This window comes from Pseudorasbora parva, chromosome 21 (assembly GCF_024679245.1).
Source record: "Pseudorasbora parva isolate DD20220531a chromosome 21, ASM2467924v1, whole genome shotgun sequence".
Lineage (NCBI taxonomy): Eukaryota > Metazoa > Chordata > Actinopteri > Cypriniformes > Gobionidae > Pseudorasbora > Pseudorasbora parva.
This window is the reverse complement of record NC_090192.1, coordinates 9670204-9688762: the sequence shown is the minus strand read 5'-3', so window position 1 is coordinate 9688762 and position 18559 is coordinate 9670204. Positions and strand designations below refer to the sequence as shown.

The 18559-nt window shown below is 38.2% G+C and overlaps 1 protein-coding gene across 1 annotated transcript in view; it reads right to left on the bottom strand.

Moving 5' to 3' along the window:
• Nucleotides 1-9473: 9473 nt before the first annotated feature.
• The window catches only part of myof (myoferlin), a 36599-nt gene continuing 27513 nt past the window's right edge, over nucleotides 9474-18559 (bottom strand). The window contains exons 46-55 of the mRNA XM_067429631.1: nucleotides 18326-18474; nucleotides 18027-18166; nucleotides 17842-17930; nucleotides 17675-17770; nucleotides 16259-16400; nucleotides 16080-16179; nucleotides 15792-15979; nucleotides 10167-10276; nucleotides 9930-10077; nucleotides 9474-9839 (exon numbers count right to left, since the gene is read on the bottom strand). Coding sequence (XP_067285732.1) covers nucleotides 9801-9839; nucleotides 9930-10077; nucleotides 10167-10276; nucleotides 15792-15979; nucleotides 16080-16179; nucleotides 16259-16400; nucleotides 17675-17770; nucleotides 17842-17930; nucleotides 18027-18166; nucleotides 18326-18474 — 1201 coding nt within the window. The 3' untranslated portion in view covers nucleotides 9474-9800. The remainder of the gene's footprint in view (nucleotides 9840-9929; nucleotides 10078-10166; nucleotides 10277-15791; nucleotides 15980-16079; nucleotides 16180-16258; nucleotides 16401-17674; nucleotides 17771-17841; nucleotides 17931-18026; nucleotides 18167-18325; nucleotides 18475-18559) is intronic.

Below are 18559 nucleotides of genomic sequence, written 5' to 3'. Positions count from 1 at the left end.
GGCGTGGAAACGAGGTTCTGTTAAGACTTCAGGTGGGCAGTAATACGGCAGTCCTGTAAACAAGACATTTGCACATTGATGAGCTTTTTTTTTAAAGCATTTAATAATAAGTCACTACATTCAGGTTTTCACACTCTCAAAATGCTCACCAGCGTATGTTCTGCTCTCGTAGCCATCACTGCTAAATAGCTGACCGCAGCCAAAGTCTATCAGCTTGAGCTCCAACGTCCTTTCATTCAACAGGAAATTCTCCGCATGAATGTCATTATGAAAAACACCATGCTCGATGCAGACCTGTACTGCCAGCAGAGCCTGTCGCATGATGAACCGTGCTGTGGGTTCATACAGGATGGGTTTACGAACGATGTAGTCCCGCAAGCTCATGCAAGGCTCCGGGAACTCCATAACAAGAGTGAATTTTCCAGGATGTTCAAACCACTCGTATAGCTGTATGATGAGCGGGCTTATGGGTTTTCGCCTCATCATCAGCAGCAGCGCCACTTCTGTAACGAGAGGTTTGGGATGCCCAGGCTAGAGAAAAATATTAATCAGAAGGTTAGCTGAGTAAAAATATGAAGAAAATATATCACAGTATCTTTGAAAAAGTCCTTTTTTTTAAAGTATCTTTTTAGATACATTCAAAAGAGCCTTTTCAGCTCAAAGTTATTTGGTGCCTCTAGGCTTATTTGTCAATCACATTTACACTTAATGCTTTCTACGGGTGTATTAACTACAGTAATCTGCACAGAAACGACTAAATACATATTCAGGTTTTGGCCAACTTACAATATAGAGATAACGATTGTTTTCAGTCTTGCTTAACTGCTTGATGGCAACCTGCAACAAAAAAGAAAGTTAGTTTGAAATATGTTTTGATGCATTCAAGAGCAAAATGTTTGAACAATTCAGTCAGATTTACCTTTTTGCCATCAAATTTGCGTGTTCCCTTGTACACGCTGCCAAATCCTCCGGATCCAAGCATCTCTCCCACATTATAGAGAGACTCAAAAGACTCTGAAAAACAAACAGAAAAATATGAGAAATATATGACCTAAAATTTTTTTTTTTAATATTTCCTCAAAACAAGCCATAAGCATTATTTTCAGTGAAAAACAAGATGACAATACTGTTTAAAACGATGTTGGAGAAATAATGATCAGCGATTTACCATCATTTAGCTTGACGCCGGAGGGATCTGACGCAGATGATGATGGCTCAGGATCAGGGGAAAAAGGCTCCACAACATCCACAGCACTACTGAGACAACAGCAGCAGACAGAACTCTTCATAGCCTTCCATACCCTCTTGAAGAAAGAACGAATTCTTTTCCCTTTCCCACATTCTGTAGGATTTTCTGAAATGAAGATTTTCATTTGAATGACGTCAAATTAAGCAACGATATAATGACATAACTTACATTTAACTTTGACATTTTCATCTGTAATGTTATAAATCCAAAGTAATGGAAATACTTCCAGGCTATCCTCCTGATTTCTAGATAATGCCTGCATAAATGTCCCAAAATCTTATTTTACAAATATTAGTGGTCACAATATAGTTATTTTTCTTGCTTTATCTGATCTTTTTGGCTTCATTTGACCAAATCAGTTCTGGTAATGGCAAATATAATATATTTATGTTATATTAAATACAATATATTTAAATAAACGTTAATTTTTAAATGCATAGCTATGTGTTATTTATGCCATAACCGACTCTGTAATATGACAGCCAGTTTGACAATTTTCTGTGTATTTGACAATTCAAAAGCAAAAAGTCTTGAAATAGAATTCTATTCTGGATTGTTTGCCGTCTGAGAAGCGGCTTTCTGTGCGCAAGTTTCGGGTGTGTGTCAGACAGCACAAGTACCACTGAGTTCATGGCTTATTGAGAATTAGATTTTGAATTCTCTCTGAATGTTCTGAAAATGTTCTGACGAATGTCCAATTAAAATATTTCTAAAACAAAAAAAAATGTCAGCGAAGTTGTGCTGAGCAACAGTAAATGTGAACGGACATTACCATGATAAAAACTTGAAGCAGTTATGCATGAAATAGCAAAATCTCTGTCTGTACACTTTACACTGGCCAGCCTTATTTCAGTCTCACCTGTTGAGATCTTGTTCAGGGGAGAAGCCTCCACGGCACCCTGAACATTTCGGCCATTAGAAGTCCCTGTTGGCTCGACAGGAACTTGACTTGGCAGCGGAGGGCACGACCAATCAGAGCTGTCAGACCTGCCCTGTTCCCTTCGGCTGTCCGATCCATCGCCACTCCACCTCCAAAGGACGTTGAATGAGCCTCTGCTGCTCAGGGACAAGGATGACATGATGCCCAGCGAAGAATCTGTGGAAGCAGTTCTTCTGGATCCGAAATGGCCTGAGTCGGGAAAATTTCAGACATCAAATCAGCCATTGAAAACAGAAATAGAAACGGAGCCATAACTTCTTTATTAAAAGCCTATTCTTACCAATGCAAGAGCATTTAGATGAAGATGAAGATGAAGATGAAGAGAATGGATGTTCATCCTCATCTGAGCTCTGTTGGCTGTCGCTCTGCAGCGTCCTGTCAGCCTGACCTGTGGACACAGAAACAGAAAACTCAGACAGAGACAGAGGTGCTAAATGTCTACAACTGAATTCTCACTGGTAAAAATGCCATTATGACTAGCAACACTGGGAACAATTTAAGATTGCTAATATTAAAATTGCTAATTATTTAAGTTATTAACAGTTTAACTAATCTGTCATGGGCCGATCCGGACTGAAATATTACGGAGGTAGAGGTGTTAGGAATATTGTATGGTAATAAAACAAAATTATCCAAATAAAATTATCTTTAGGCTATATGAATAAAATAAAACTTCAAAACGTTGCCTTCACTTTTCCGATGGATTCTTTTAAAACAAATCTATGAAATACATCTGAATTAAGGACTACGAGTGAATCTCCAGTTGTCACTGATGATTGTCGTTTGGACCTTTCTGGATTACAATCCGCCATCAAAATGACAAGTTTAATTATTTCAGCTGCTGTGAGTAAAGGCTATAAATGATCCGCCACCTGCAGCATCCTCAGATGCGATACTACTACTAGCCGGACTCCTTCTTTATACAGATGTGACGTAAAGACGCAAAGACATGCTCGAATTTCCAGCAGAAACCCACCAGTACCACTCAAATTATAAAACATTATTACAAGCTTACCGCTGTGAATCGGACTAAGGTAAGAAGATCATTTTGAACACTGGCTGGTTATGAACTTGCTCAAAAATTGATTTTGTCTTATTGAGATGTTTTGCTAACATTACCATTAAATTAAGAAAGCGTTATTTCTAAATGTTCCCTGAATGTTCAAAACGTCCAGTTTTTTTCAATGTTTCAAAAATGCTTTTCTCTTGGTTAAAGGAACATTCTATTTTATAATTTTGCATTATGGGAAAAATTACTTTTGAATTTTCTCTGAATGTTCTGACGAATATCCAATAAAAATATTTCACACAAAAAAAAGAGAACATTTCAGCATAGTTGTGCTGAGCAACAGTAAATGTGAACGGACATTACCATGATAAAAACTTGAAGCAGTTATGCATGAAATAGCAAAATCTCTGTCTGTACACTTTACACTGGCCAGCCTTATTTCAGTCTCACCTGTTGAGATCTTGTTCAGGGGAGAAGCCTCCACGGCACCCTGAACATTTCGGCCATTAGAAGTCCCTGTTGGCTCGACAGGAACTTGACCTGGCAGCGGAGGGCACGACCAATCAGAGCTGTCAGACCTGCCCTGTTCCCTTCGGCTGTCCGATTCATCGCCACTCCACCTCCAAAGGACGTTGACTGAGCCTCTGCTGCTCAGGGACAAGGATGACATGATGCCCAGCGAAGAATCTGTGGAAGCAGTTCTTCTGGATCCGAAATGGCCTGAGTCGGGAAAATTTCAGACATCAAATCAGCCATTGAAAACAGAAATAGAAACGGAGCCATAACTTCTTTATTAAAAGCCTATTCTTACCAATGCAAGAGCATTTAGATGAAGTTGAAGATGAAGATGAAGAGAATGGATGTTCATCCTCATCTGAGCTCTGTTGGCTGTCGCTCTGCAGCGTCCTGTCAGCCTGACCTGTGGACACAGAAACAGAAAACTCAGACAGAGACAGAGGTGCTAAATGTCTACAACTGAATTCTCACTGGTAAAAAATGCCATTATGACTAGTAACACTGAGAACAATTTAAGATTGCTAATATTAAAATTGCTAATTTAATCATAAGAAATATTTGTACTCAAAACACATTTAACAGATTATTTAAGTTATTAACAGTTTAACTAATCTGTCATGGGCCGATCCGGACTGAAATATTACAGAGGTAGAGGTGTTAGGAATATTGTATGGTAATAAAACAAAATTATCCAAATAAAATTATCTTTAGGCTATATGAATAAAATAAAACTTCAAAACGTTGTCTTCACTTTTCCGATGGATTCTTTTAAATCAAATCAATGAAATAGATCTGAATTAAACGCCTATATTTTTTTAACGGAAGGGGTGTCAATAAACTGAATGAATTGATTGTAGCTACTCAGTTAGCTTAGGGGCTATGATGAATAATTAAGGATTTGCAAATTAACAATTCCACGAATTATAAAAACATGAATTTAAAGGTGAAGTATCTAAAAACAATTCCATTAAATTTATGACAAAAAAAAAAATTCCCTGCAAAACTTTGTTCTCAAATTGTTCATGCTAAAAACATCAGTATTGCGGTACTACATGTATTTAGCGTGTTTTAGCGTTTCCTGCAGGTTTCAATTTCTGTACAGACGAATCTTTTGCTTTTGACTACGAGTGAATCTCCAGTTGTCACTGATGATTGTCGTTTGGACCTTTCTGGATTACAATCCGCCATCAAAATGACAAGTTTAATTATTTCAGCTGCTGTGAGTAAAGGCTATAAATGATCCGCCACCTGCAGCATCCTCAGATGCGATACTACTACTAGCCGGACTCCTTCTTTATACAGATGTGACGTAAAGACGCAAAGACATGCTCGAATTTCCAGCAGAAACCCACCAGTACCACTCAAATTACAAAACATTATTACAAGCTTACCGCTGTGAATCGGACTAAGGTAAGAAGATCATTTTGAACACTGGCTGGTTATGAACTTGCTCAAAAATTGATTTTGGCTTATTGAGAACATTTTGCTAATGTTAATATTAAATTAAGAAAGCGTTATTTCTAAATTTTCCCTGAATGTTCAAAACCTCCAGTTTTTTCAGTGTTTCAATTTTTTTTAAAAATTTGGTTAAAGGAACATTCTATTTTATAATTTTGCCTTATGGTAACGTTACTTTTGAATGTTCTGAAGAATGTCCAATTAAAGTATTTCTAAACAAAAATAATAATAATAATTTTAGCAAAAAATTTCTGAGCAACAGTAAATGTGAACGGACATTACCATGATAAAAACTTGAAGAAGTTATGCATGAAATAGCAAAATCTCTGTCTGTACACTTTACACTGGCCAGCCTTATTTCAGTCTCACCTGTTGAGATCTTGTTCAGGGGAGAAGCCTCCACGGCACCCTGAACATTTCGGCCATTAGAAGTCCCTGTTGGCTCGACAGGAACTTGACCTGGCAGCGGAGGGCACGACCAATCAAAGCTGTCAGACCTGCCCTGTTCCCTTCGGCTGTCCGATTCATCGCCACTCCACCTCCAAAGGACGTTGTACGAGCCTCTGCTGCTCAGGGACAAGGATGACACGATGCCCAGCGAAGAATCTGTGGAAGCAGTTCTTCTGGATCCGAAATGGCCTGAGTCGGGAAAATGTCAGACATCAAATCAGCCATTGAAAACAGAAATAGAAACGGAGCCATAACTTCTTTATTAAAAGCCTATTCTTACCAATGCAAGAGCATTTAGATGAAGTTGAAGATGAAGATGAAGATGAAGAGAATGGATGTTCATCCTCATCTGAGCTCTGTTGGCTGTCGCTCTGCAGCGTCCTGTCAGCCTGACCTGTGGACACAGAAACAGAAAACTCAGACAGAGACAGAGGTGCTAAATGTCTACAACTGAATTCTCACTGGTAAAAATGCCATTATGACTAGCAACACTGAGAACAATTTAAGATTGCTAATATTAAAATTAAATGTTCCCTAAATGTTTAAAACATATTTTTTCTTGGTTAAAGGAACGTTCTAGTTTATACTTTTTCATTATGGTAACTTTACTTTTGAATGTTCTCTAGATGTTCTGAAAATGTTAGACGAATGTCCAATTCAAATCTTTTCCAAAAAAATTAAGAAACTTTCAGCGAAATTGTTCTGAGCAACAGTAAATGTGAACGGACATTACCATGATAAAAACTTGAAGCAGTTATCCATGAAATAGCAAAATCTCTGTCTGTACACTTTACACTGGCCAGCCTTATTTCAGTCTCACCTGTTGAGATCTTGTTCAGGATAGACGCCTCCACGGCACCCTGAACATTTCGGCCATTATAAGTCCCTGTTGGCTCGACAGGAACTTGACCTGGCAGCGGAGGGCACGACCAATCAAAGCTGTCCGATCCACTCCTGGATCTGGAGTGGCCTGAGTCTGGAAAATTTTAGACATCAAATCAGCCATTGAAATTAGAAATAGAGCCATAACTTCTTTATTAAAATACTATTCTGACCCATGCAAGAGCATTTAGATGAAGATGAAGTGAGCGGATGTTCATCATCATCTGAGCTCTGTCGGCTGTCGCTCTGCCGCGTCCTCTTCCTGTCAGCCTGACCTGTGGACACAAAAACAGAAAACTCAGACAGAGACGGAGGTGCTAAATATCTGGGAAGGGCCTGGATCTGGGTCGGGTCTGGCAGCGGATCGCGGTCATCAGAACTGGGTCCCCAAATCTCCTGACCAGCCATCTGAGAGAAAGCAGCTCTTCTGGATCTGGAACGCCCTGAGTCTGGAATATTTCACATATCACATAATGTTAGTTGGTCATTTTTCAATAATAATCAATAAACAATGTCAGTGATCAATGTCAGTGAACAAATATTGTTACTATAGTTCCGTTACTCAAATTGAAAAGTTTTATTTCATATGCAAGGAATCAAATACATGTGATCACTAAGCAGAGAACATTGGGGAATTTTTAACCTTACACAATTTTCTTCACATTAATGTAGTCAATCATTGTACAACATCAAACCATAAACAAGTGAAAACCAAAAGCACACTCACCTCCTCTTTCACCCATTATGTGAGCCATCGACATCCTTCGAGTGCAAACTGCAATAAAAAAACAACACAACACAAAACACAATACAATACAAAATACAATAATCTACAACTCTCCTTAGAAATACTGCCTCCCAAAATAAAAAAATTAAACAAAAAATTTTAATAAAACTCCAAACTCCTTCTAAAATAATAAAAGAATAATAAATTAAAAGTATCTTCAAAGATAAAATGAACAAAAATATAACTTTTTAAAGGATATTATCTTCCGATGTTCTTCAAGAATAAAAGTCTTTAAGAAATTTGCTTCAAAATCGCAAAATCAGCAGCACAGAAAATATTCTGCAAGTGAATTGGTCAATTGAACCAACAGATAGCGATCGGTTCGCGTGTGTATATTTGTATTCAGAATTCATATCACGCGTCGCTATAGCAACTAAAATGCACGCGCATGTCTATGGTATATGCGTTCAGAATTCATAACACACGTCGCTGTAGCAACAAAAATTGCACGTGCATGAGCAGAGCACGTGATCACACATCCAATCTGAATACTTTATTAAATAGCTACAAACTTAACTTTGACGTTTTTAAAAAATAAGATGTATGGTTTCTGAACAGTCATTATTATTATTATTATTATTAGACTATTATTTTCGGTGGAATTATTTTTCCACCGAAAATAATACAAAAAATGATTCATTGCACAAACGCCTACAGTCTAATGGATTGAGTCGTTGCTTCTGTCCAAAATGCGCAAAACGGCACAAGGGAGGACAAATGTGGACATAATCTTATTATAAAGTCTATTCATTTAATTCGCCCTTTACTTTGGCAAGCCAGTTTATCTTCAATTGTTAAATTGTTCCCAGCGCTACTCGTAGGCTAATTGCATTTTTACTGGTAAGAACTGAATTAGAGAGCTCAACAACTGAATTCTTACTAGTAAAAATGCAATTACGACTAACACTAGGAACAATATAAGATTGCTAATATTATATGAGAGAAAAGTTGTTTAATGCAGCTTCCATGACGCTTGAAAGTTTGAAAAATGTAAAAATCACATGAAAGCAAAAAAAATGTAAGTTCTTAAAAATCAAACTAATAATCCAGAAACAAACAGAATCCCCCTTTAAACTTTTTTCAACCAACTCATTTAAAAAAACAAACAAACGTTAAACCTCCTGTAGAGTATGACTGTATTGAAGATTTCCTGCTGTTCCAATTCTTTTTTCCATATCAATTTAAAATGAAGAGAGTCAATAGATTTAGACTCTTCTATACCTGTGGTTCTTTACAGCTAGCATTCTACATTATGGAAAGTAACCCCATTTTGAGCACTGCAAATCCAGATGAGCAGTGCTCCAGCACAAAGATAAGAAAGATTACCTGATTCTGGATAGCAAAACACGGCTTTTCCAAATCTAGACCAAACTTTTGAACAACTGGGTCCTGGACAGGTTTGAGAAGGATTGTTCTGGGGTACTGTGCTCTGTCAAAAGCTTTTCTTGGTGCATTCAGTTCATTTTTCCTCATTGAAATGCAAGTTTTATACTTTTTAAAGTATACTTTAGACATGTAAAATCATCATGTGCAGTACATGAGATCATGTAAAATATAATGCCTAACATCTATCTAAAATATAAGTCACTTAATATTCACTTTTTTATTGAACAAACTCAACATTACATTTTCAATCATGCAGATGTTCAGAAAGAGCTTGAACAAGGACATAAATAATATAAAACGTATTTGAAATTTTTTTCACTGCTAAAATATACCATGTTTATGTGCCATTTTTTGTATCTGTCTTGCAATAGTTTTACAATAACACGACAGTGGGACAGGTATCTCACAGTAACTGTGACATACAATGGTGAACAATCTGAAGGTATAATGAGCGACAGGACCAGAATGAACAGAAATCAAGAGATAAAGGCATTCAACATACATTCCTAAGTTCTAGGAGAACAAATATGCAAGAAAGCATTAGACTTTGGGTGAAAATCATAAACGCATAGAAATTGCAGCTTGACAGTTCAAAAGATACTCAGAGAAAGGGCAAAAGATTGACCAATAATCTTCTGAATCTCCATCCAGTAAACTCTGATCATATCACAATCCCAGAATACTTGCATTTGTGTGCCATTAGATAATGTAAATTGAACATGGCAGTTTTTATTGTTAAAATGACTAAATGAAATCTAATTCAAGACAAATTGACACAATTAAAACACATATGTCTTTATTTAACAATTTTAAACATTTAACCAATAAACTTTAAAATGATCTGAGAATATAACACAATAAAAGACTTTCACAATAGAAAACACTTCATGGTTTGTGTACAAATGTCTCCAAACATCAGTGAAACCTGAACCAAAAAGTGAAAATTCATGACGAAATGTAATAATGGTGCAAAGAGTGATTAATGGTGCAAAGAGTGATTAATGGTAAAAACCTAAACAACCACAACAAAACAAACACTGCATGAATGGTCTGATTGTCATAAAGAAAATTAACCATTTCCAAAAACACATTACATGGATAAAATGCTGACCTCCTCCTGCACTCAATTGAAGGGTTTGACGATTTTCATGGAGATGTAGTTCTGAAAATAAATAAATACAAAATAATTAGCATTGTTCATCTTAAGTCTAAACATCACCTTTGTGAAAGGATTGATGAAGTGTGTCCTTACTGGTAATGAATACAACAAGATCCCAATGAATAATAGCACTAAGACTAGCACAACCAGGCCGATGAACAGCCACTTAAATTTGCGCCACACTATGAACTTGCACGTCTTGCATGGACTTGTGAACCAAAAGAACGAGGTTTCAGGTCGCCTGAGAGGTTTAAAAGAGAAACACATCTTGTAATCATCTTCTGTTAACACACAGAACAATAAACTTATTTAAAGCGAGAGTTCGATTACTTGGGAGGATCGAGTTTCGGATTCATATTGGGCTCATCTCTGCCTTTTCCAGCAGGTCTCTCATCCGCTTCCTTCTCATTCACAATCTCCAAAGTCAGCTCCACCTTTCCCTGAAAAAAAAAAAAAGATAAAAAAGGCCCCATTAAATAAAGCTCAACATGAAATAACATCCACAACCCATATGATCAAACCAAGTGACGTGTACTCAAAGGGGTAATTCACTGCTGGCAAAATGGGATTTAAATAAAAGTTGGCTGCCTATGCAGTAGAACAGGTTTTACCTTTTAGGCAAACAGGTAAGAAAACTTCAACACTTCTAACACACTGGGCATGTTGCAGTCCAAAGCCACTCCCAATGTGCTCCTACTGAGTCAAATACTGCCTTGCTTGAGAAGGAAATACTTTTTAGCAAACTTTTAGTCACAATGGTGTTCACTTAGCCTAGGAAAACCCAGACAATTTCCGGCAAATTTAGATTTGCTCTGCAAGTAGTCTGGCAAAGAGCTCATTCAAACCCATTTCTAATCCGTTGAAATCGCAGCACCATTAAGAAACGTTGGGGCGGGCTTTACACGATGACGACAGCGCAGCGACGGTGAAGCAGGATGAATTCGAATCAGCTGTCGCATCTGTTTTAAGGTATTTACACTTTTCCTTTTTGTTAAAGGGGGGTGAAACACTCAGTCAATCTCATGTCAATCTTGAGTACTACTACTACTCGAGAGTAGTATTGCATCCTTCATATCTCCGAAAAGTATTTAGTTTTATTATATTTGTAAAATAAATATGGGCTGTACCGAGTCTTTCCGGAAAAAAACGAGCGCCTGGAGGAGTATCGTGTGGGCGGAGCTAAAGAATGACGAATGCGCAAAGCGGTGACGTCCTCAAGCGTGGAGAAACCCTTGCTATAGATCTTGGCTAATAGATATGATCCAGAATCTTATTCGAAGGCTGCAATAGAAACAGCAACAGCAGGACGTCCGTATGTACTGTATTTAGTGGCCTGTCAACATTTGTCTTTACTCTCAGTTTATGAGGACATGATTCGGTTTATGGACTATTGTATGCGACCAAACCTTAGTACGTTTTTTGTCAGACTAGTGTAACGTTATACAGAGAACAGCAATGAAGTCCGTTAGTGCATTTGAATGACGAAGCACGCGATCGTGTTGTTTACTGATATTTACTCACGCGACGATAAGCAACAGCACAGACATTTGAAGCAGTTTTACTCACCGGCTGCTTTCAAAGCAGGACCGAACCTTTATCGCTGGGACGGCTCCGTCAAAAACACACTTCTTGGAGTGAGGAGATCCACTTTGCGATGCGACAAGCATTTCTGCGTTCAAATCGGTTCAAATGCAGCGCTGCCTTCCCGGAATGCTGTGCTGAAGCGTTGAAGTCGCTTAATGTCAAAGTGGAGGAATGAAGTGGAGCGCAGCGCGGACTATAACCGACATTAGTGTTAACGGACGACTGGATCTGCAGCTGAATGAGTGTTTATGGGCGTGCATTTCCTCTCTCGCTCTAGTGACACGTGCGCACCCTACCGGGAGAAGAGCCCGTACGGCCCATACAAGGACCTTCCGCTCTTATTAACGTTAAGTCGACCCATACTCGAAAAAAACTCTCCGACACTTGTGAGAAACCGGAAGGAGTATTTTTAACAGAAATACTCCATCAAACGTCCAACATTAGTTTTTGAAACTTTGTCTATGTTTAGGATGGGAATCCAAGTCTTTAACAGTGTAAAAAGCTCAGTATGCATGAAACAGCATTTCACCCCCCCTTTAAAACTAGAGCAAAGAACAACATTCGGCTACCAAATGTGGATTACACTGGCTACTTTGATGAGGAGGATGGTGAGTGTGATCATGTGCTAACACCACACAGCAGCTCCGGATCGGAAAGAAACTTCCTTTCCATGAGTTAATTTGGAACAATAGGAACAGGGAGCACCTTCTGCCCAACTCCCTAAAGCAAAACAGTGCGTACAGTTAAGAAAGCTGTTGCCATAGTATTCCATTTTATCATAATGCTGTGTAAAGAGTAGACAAAGTATGACAACATATTTCAGTGATAAGCCTATAGAGTGATGCAGGTATGACATCACCTTGTAAGCAAAAAATGTATGCATGCAAGTTAGCATTTTAGCACTTCCGGTTCCATCGTCCCAAAGTCAATAGGCTTTTTGAATGGGATTTTGTTTAAATGGCTGCACAAGCTCAATACACTTTCAAGATTTACTCTACAACATAAAATACATTAGTATTACCCTGCTCGGGATTTTCTTAAGCTGTTACGTGTCTGACGGTTGCTAACAGGTGGCTAAATGGGACTACAGAAGCTGTCGAGGAGATTAAACGTTATCACGCCAAAAAGGTAAGATCAGTTTACAGCCTCATTATTCTCATAATTGTGCTCTAACAAACTATTCTAACTCAAACAATCTTTTTTCAAGAAGTCAAGTCACCTTCATTTATACAGTGCTCTTTGCAACACACATTGCTTCAAAGCAGCTTTACAGTGATGATAGGAAATTTCATTTTTGAAGAAAAGTTTGATTAATTTCTGTTGTAAATCCCCATCTCTACTGAAACAGCATTTGGTGGCCAGAGAACGCAACCCATGAAATAAGTTTGAAATAATTTTGAAACTATACCATCATCATCAGAAGCTTAGTGATAATGATGTTGAAGTTGAGCGACCGCGGTGTAGTCCGTTTATAGCCTACTTTTAGCTTTTTACTTCTGGCGACTGCATTTAGGCTTCAAAATTGTAAGGCAAATGCCAAGATGTCTGGCCTGAGAAACAAAGGACTTTTCTAAGGATTAACATTTGAACACTCTTCCACGAGTCACGAAACCATACCGATACACTCACACCTTACACTCTGCGTATCACCCTCTGTACTAGCATTTTCTCCCTCTCCAGGAAAACCTATATAACATTGAGTGTGTACAATGAAAAACTGTGAGTTTACTCATTAGTATCATTTGAAATGTCAAATGATGAAATTAATGCTTTTCAATGTAAATGGTCTCATTCTCCCAGCCATAATACAAACCTCTAAGAAGTTCTATAAGTTGAGAAAATATATTGTATGACATTGAAAAGGTGACCTCCCACAGATCTAGAATTCAGGATGCCTCTTGTGTGTAAATAATGGACCCCCTGAATAAGGGGCCAAAATCTAATTATAGTTACAGGGTGCCTTCATATCTCTAGTTCGGTTCATTTGGTCCGAACCAAGGGCAAACAATTATACATTGTTGCATTTTTGGTTCCTTTTCACACCACACTGATTGCTTTGGTCCGAACCAGTTGAAACGAACCAAAACGCAGGCACGTGACAACATCCACATCACTCATTGGCCATGGCGCATTTTCTAAACTGCTTTTCGATTGGTCAGAATTTACGTGTGGGAAAATTCCAACAGAAGAGGAAAAGCCAGCAAACTACACAACTATGGAGAGACGACTACGCGGGCTGGTTTTGTCCCTGGCCATAATTTACTACATTGTGTGTATTTACCACAGTATGGAAACAATACTTTTTTATAATGAAGCGTGGATGCGACTTGTAAACAACGTTCTAATGCACTGCAAACGGCGAGCGTGCGTCGCTCGTCTCTTCAAGCGGAGGCTCTAGTACGATTCATCCGAACTAAATGAGGCAGGTGTGAAAGCACCCACAGTGACAACCATTTGGTGAGTCGGGTGAATTATCTGGGTATTTAAGGAGATGTTTCAGAAGGATCAGGGCCGAATCTTTATTCGGGTCAGCCCGTAACATTGGGCATTTCCAGACACTCAGCATTATGTAATTTTCAGAAGTCAGGTATCCATTCTTTATTTGTACTTCAGAGTACTGGATGATACGTATAGATTATCTTTGAATTGATTATGTAATTGGCAATATAGATTTACCTGGCTGTTAATAATTTGTTACATTTTGATTTATTCTGACATACTCTGGAATTATTAACTATTTCTAGTTGATTATGAACGGGTATAATTACAACAAAGGGTAAAACAGAATAATTAAATGTGTAGTTAAACTATTAAATATAAGTGACCAAATAACCAATTGGCATTCTAACCTAAATTTGTTATATTTAAAATAACTAAATACATCATAAAATGTCATACTTTAGAAATAAAAGGCATTTTTCTTTCCTGATATTAGCCTCTGGCTGGAATGCTCCATTTCAAGGGGCCTGTCTGCTGTGAGACTTCAGTGAAAACACCCACTGTTGTGATTGGCTGACATCTTTGTATTTGAAATGAGCATTAGTTTACCGTATGTGGTGGAGGGGGAGTGGTTTAGAGAGGTCGTCTGCATGCAAGCGCTGCTAGCCAGAGAGGCGGACAGTGAGGACTCGTGGACCAGAGAGGCGAAAAAGATTACTGAGAAAGTTATATTCTACCGAGTTATTGAGAGCGCAAGTTTATTTTGCTCGTCTCGGAGTGTTCTGAATAAATACGAGTCCCAATCACGCCAACCCAGTCATCTTTCACCTTTGAGCATTGAGTAAACAGGCAGTCTGTTGATCGCGTGAATGCAGGGATATCATCGCAACGCTATTTCTCTCACAAAACGCTTTGAACACAAATAACAGCAAACACGACAGAGATGATATGAATACAGTAAGAGCTTCTGTTGAGCATAACGTCAGTCATTATTACTATGGCAGTTTGGACAAGTGTGCATATACACTCGTGATGTGTGATTGATCGCTCTCTGTAGATTAATCATTTAAATAACATTTCATGCTAATAAGAGAAACAATTTGAAGTTGTTCGTTTAGTCACTGGCTTGATTCACTGATGGATAAACAGCATTAAACGATTTAGAAAAAGTCTGTGTGAACTTGAATGATTAGCTACACATCAGAAATCACTGATCACAGATCAGAACATTTCCAGAGAAAATAAAATTAACCCACTGGTTCTTCTGAGGCTCAGATGAAGGAACTGAAAAAAGACTTCAGTTATGATCTGTACATCTAAACACTGAGCAACTGCAATGCTCTCTCTCTCTCTCGAACAAACAAATATAGAGCTGGCATGGGCTAGCCAAATTCTCTGGAAGCAGAAGAGGGAGGTATCCGTTCCTGTATGATGTCATAACTCAAGATCGGCCCGTCTGAGCGCTCATTTTCTCAAAGGCAGAGAAAGAAAGCCAGAACTCGGTTTACACCGATCAAATTTCTAGCCTCTTGGGGACAATATTCAGGCTAGGGGAACTCATATTAAATGTTGAAAAACCTCAAAATTAAAATTTCATGCCATGGGACTTTTAATCAATTGACAGAACAATAGACGGATTTAATTGTTCCGTCTCTGTCGATCTGTCATTGGCAGGGATACAAAAATAAAAAATATGGGGTTTCACGAAAGCCCTGGCGCTGTCAAACGTAAAAACTGTGCTTGCCAGGACCTAGAAATTCATGTGCATTTGTAACATGGTGAAAGAGTAAATGTGCATTTACATATACTACCAACCAAATCAAGGCGGGTTGAAAATTAATAAACACTTTAATAAGGAAAATAAAATGTGATTAAAAAAATAAAAGAAGTCACACTGCACCATACAGGATTATTTGCATTAGGTGTACTTACACCAAGTTCCCTCTTCCCATCTTTCTCCATGAAGCATGGCCACCATCCTCTAACTGACTTCTGGTCAAACAGAGACTTTAATTGGCCTGATTTTGGATGTGTAGTTCCATCCGGAATCATGTTAAGGTTACATTTCTCAGGTGTTTTGGAAGGGTTGATGAGGTGATGCAAATCAAGTTCAATAGCACCTGTAACACAAGTGAGATCATGCACAAGATGACCCAAAAAATGTAAAAGGAAAAATAAAATTCCAAAAACTCATAAAAGAGCTGCATATAGACATCTCACCTAGGTAATCATCCAGCGAGAATTTGTCATTATCCCATATTTGAAGAATCAGCTTGGGTGGGATTCTAAACTCTGATTTGTCAAGGCTCCAGAAATGCTCCTTTTTAATGTAAAAGAAAATAATACTTTAATACTTCAAAGTGCTCCTCATAACACATTAAACAGTCAATCTATATTACCTTTTTAGATACAAGACATAGCTGCTCTGCGGGTAGGTAATCAAATCCAAAGACAAATCTCCAGTTGAAATTTCCATCACCATCCAAAGAGCGATAATGGACGTCTGTTTTTTGCTTATCTTCTTCCATACCTGGCATCCAACTAATTAAGATACAAATGCATGCATTATGACAAACGCAAAAAAATGTATTAGTAAAACATTCATCTGCCCCAGTGTGCTTAGTGTTAATTTATTAAAGTAGATAGACTTAGATTGTTATCTTCTCAAAAAAAAGAAAGTGTTTAAATTTTAGCAGCATCTAGTGGAGAGGATGCGAATTTCAACCGCTCACCCTTCCCTTTAGAAAGAACGAAGCTATGGTGGCCGACACAGGACAAAAAGATGTCGTCTGAGAAAGCAGAAAGTAGCTTGCGTTCTGTTAAGCAGTTTGTCCGTTTAGGGCTAATGTAAAAACACGACGCACAAAATGACTTCTCTGTAAGGGGACCCGCGGTGTGTGTAGATAAAAATGGCTCATTCTAAGCCTAAGGTAATAAAAACATAATTCATTATACAAGGCCTTTATACATCACTGCAAACATTTATTTATACTATATTGCATTCCTGTCAATAGATCCTCATAAATATTCCACACTGCACCTTTAAATCTTCATAGGTTTGCAACATATTGGCATAATGCCAGCTTAAGGTCCTCATTGGCTGCCTGCAGACAATGTCTACTTTGATTCGCCCTCAAACACTGTAGTAGGCTTTCCTGTAGCTCAGCCAGTAGAGCGTGACGCTAGCAACGCCAATGCCATGGGTTCGATTCCCAGGGAAAGCAAGAATTGTAAGTGTACCTTAAAATGCAATACAAGTCGCTTTGGATAAAAGCGTCTGCAACATGCATAAATATACACTGCAAAATGTAAGTGTAGTATCTGAGGACTGGAGGAGTTTCTTGTTACAGACATGTTGAGAAGACTGTTCTGTGCTATAGAAGCAAATCCACTTTGAAAGAGAAGTAAATCCACTCCAGAGCTGAAATGCAGAATTGGTAATGGCTGTTTCCGAAACACGCTGTAAGCGATAGACCAATCACAACAGACTGTGCCAATCAGAGCAGAATATGCTCTCAGAAAGGATGGGGTTTTAGTACAGTTTTTTTGTATGTTTGGTGTAAGTAAGTGCTACTGAAGTGGAGAATTCTGGCCTATTGCCTTTTCTTTTGTTGAGAAACCGATAAGGTATGATTAAAAGAAAGTATGGTTATTGGAATCTAGTCAAAACTATATAAAGAAAATGAATAAAAAAATAAATAAATTGATGTGTATTTTGGATGTTTATATAAGACATCTTATGAAAGCAAAATAGGCTAATCATCAACAAAATAGTTTTGCCTATAGTGTCTTGCCTTAATATATATTTTACGTACCCCTTTACATAGACATCACTCATATTCTCGCCAGTAATGCTGGTTTCATCCAAAATTACATCAGTCGTGTTCCAAACAATGGCACGCAGAAAGTATCTAATAAAAAGAATCAACATGAGTATCGTCGATCAACATAGAAGCATAAATGTGAGAATCAATTTCTTCACTTTTTTGCTTTTCGTGGAGATATGTCAAAAGGAGGTCCAGGAGGCCCAAGGCTTTTGGGGAAAATGTCAACCCACATCTGGAGTTTTCCCTTTAAAACAGATAAAAGCAGTGTTTTGAGCTTGCTTTCAGATAAATAAATAAAAAGGGTATATAAAAGTATACCACAGGAAAACCAGCCTCACACCTGCGGGAGAGTCGGTTGGAAGCTACTGTAAAGAGTTCTGGTTTCAACATGCTCTGGAACTAGGCCTTGAGTTCTGAGGACGTGCAGAGCGATCCGTTCCCTTGGCGGACCCAGGTGTTCGTGAATCTCCTTGTTCGCTTCTAAAATGCATACATACAAGATATAACTAGACAACTTTGAATGTTGGCTTGACAAAGCACTGACTAGAAGTTTCAAACAGCTTTTAAGGTACAAACACATCAACAGTTTGTCAAGCCACCATGATGGTGTTCAAAAGAACAAATAGCTCTTAAAATCACCAAAGTCAGAGAGGCAATACAATCGACCACCAAAGGATAAAGTATTTCCATTGTCTTCACTCCTGGGTGGACTCAACCCTTTGCAACGGGCATGATGTTCAAGAATCTGAGATGGCTTGAGCTGATCGCGCCACTGGTTTGGTCCAGAACTGTTTAATGAATAATACATTAGTTAACTCATGTCTTTACGGTTGTCCTTGATAAAAATACTAAGTTTGCATGACAATACAGTAT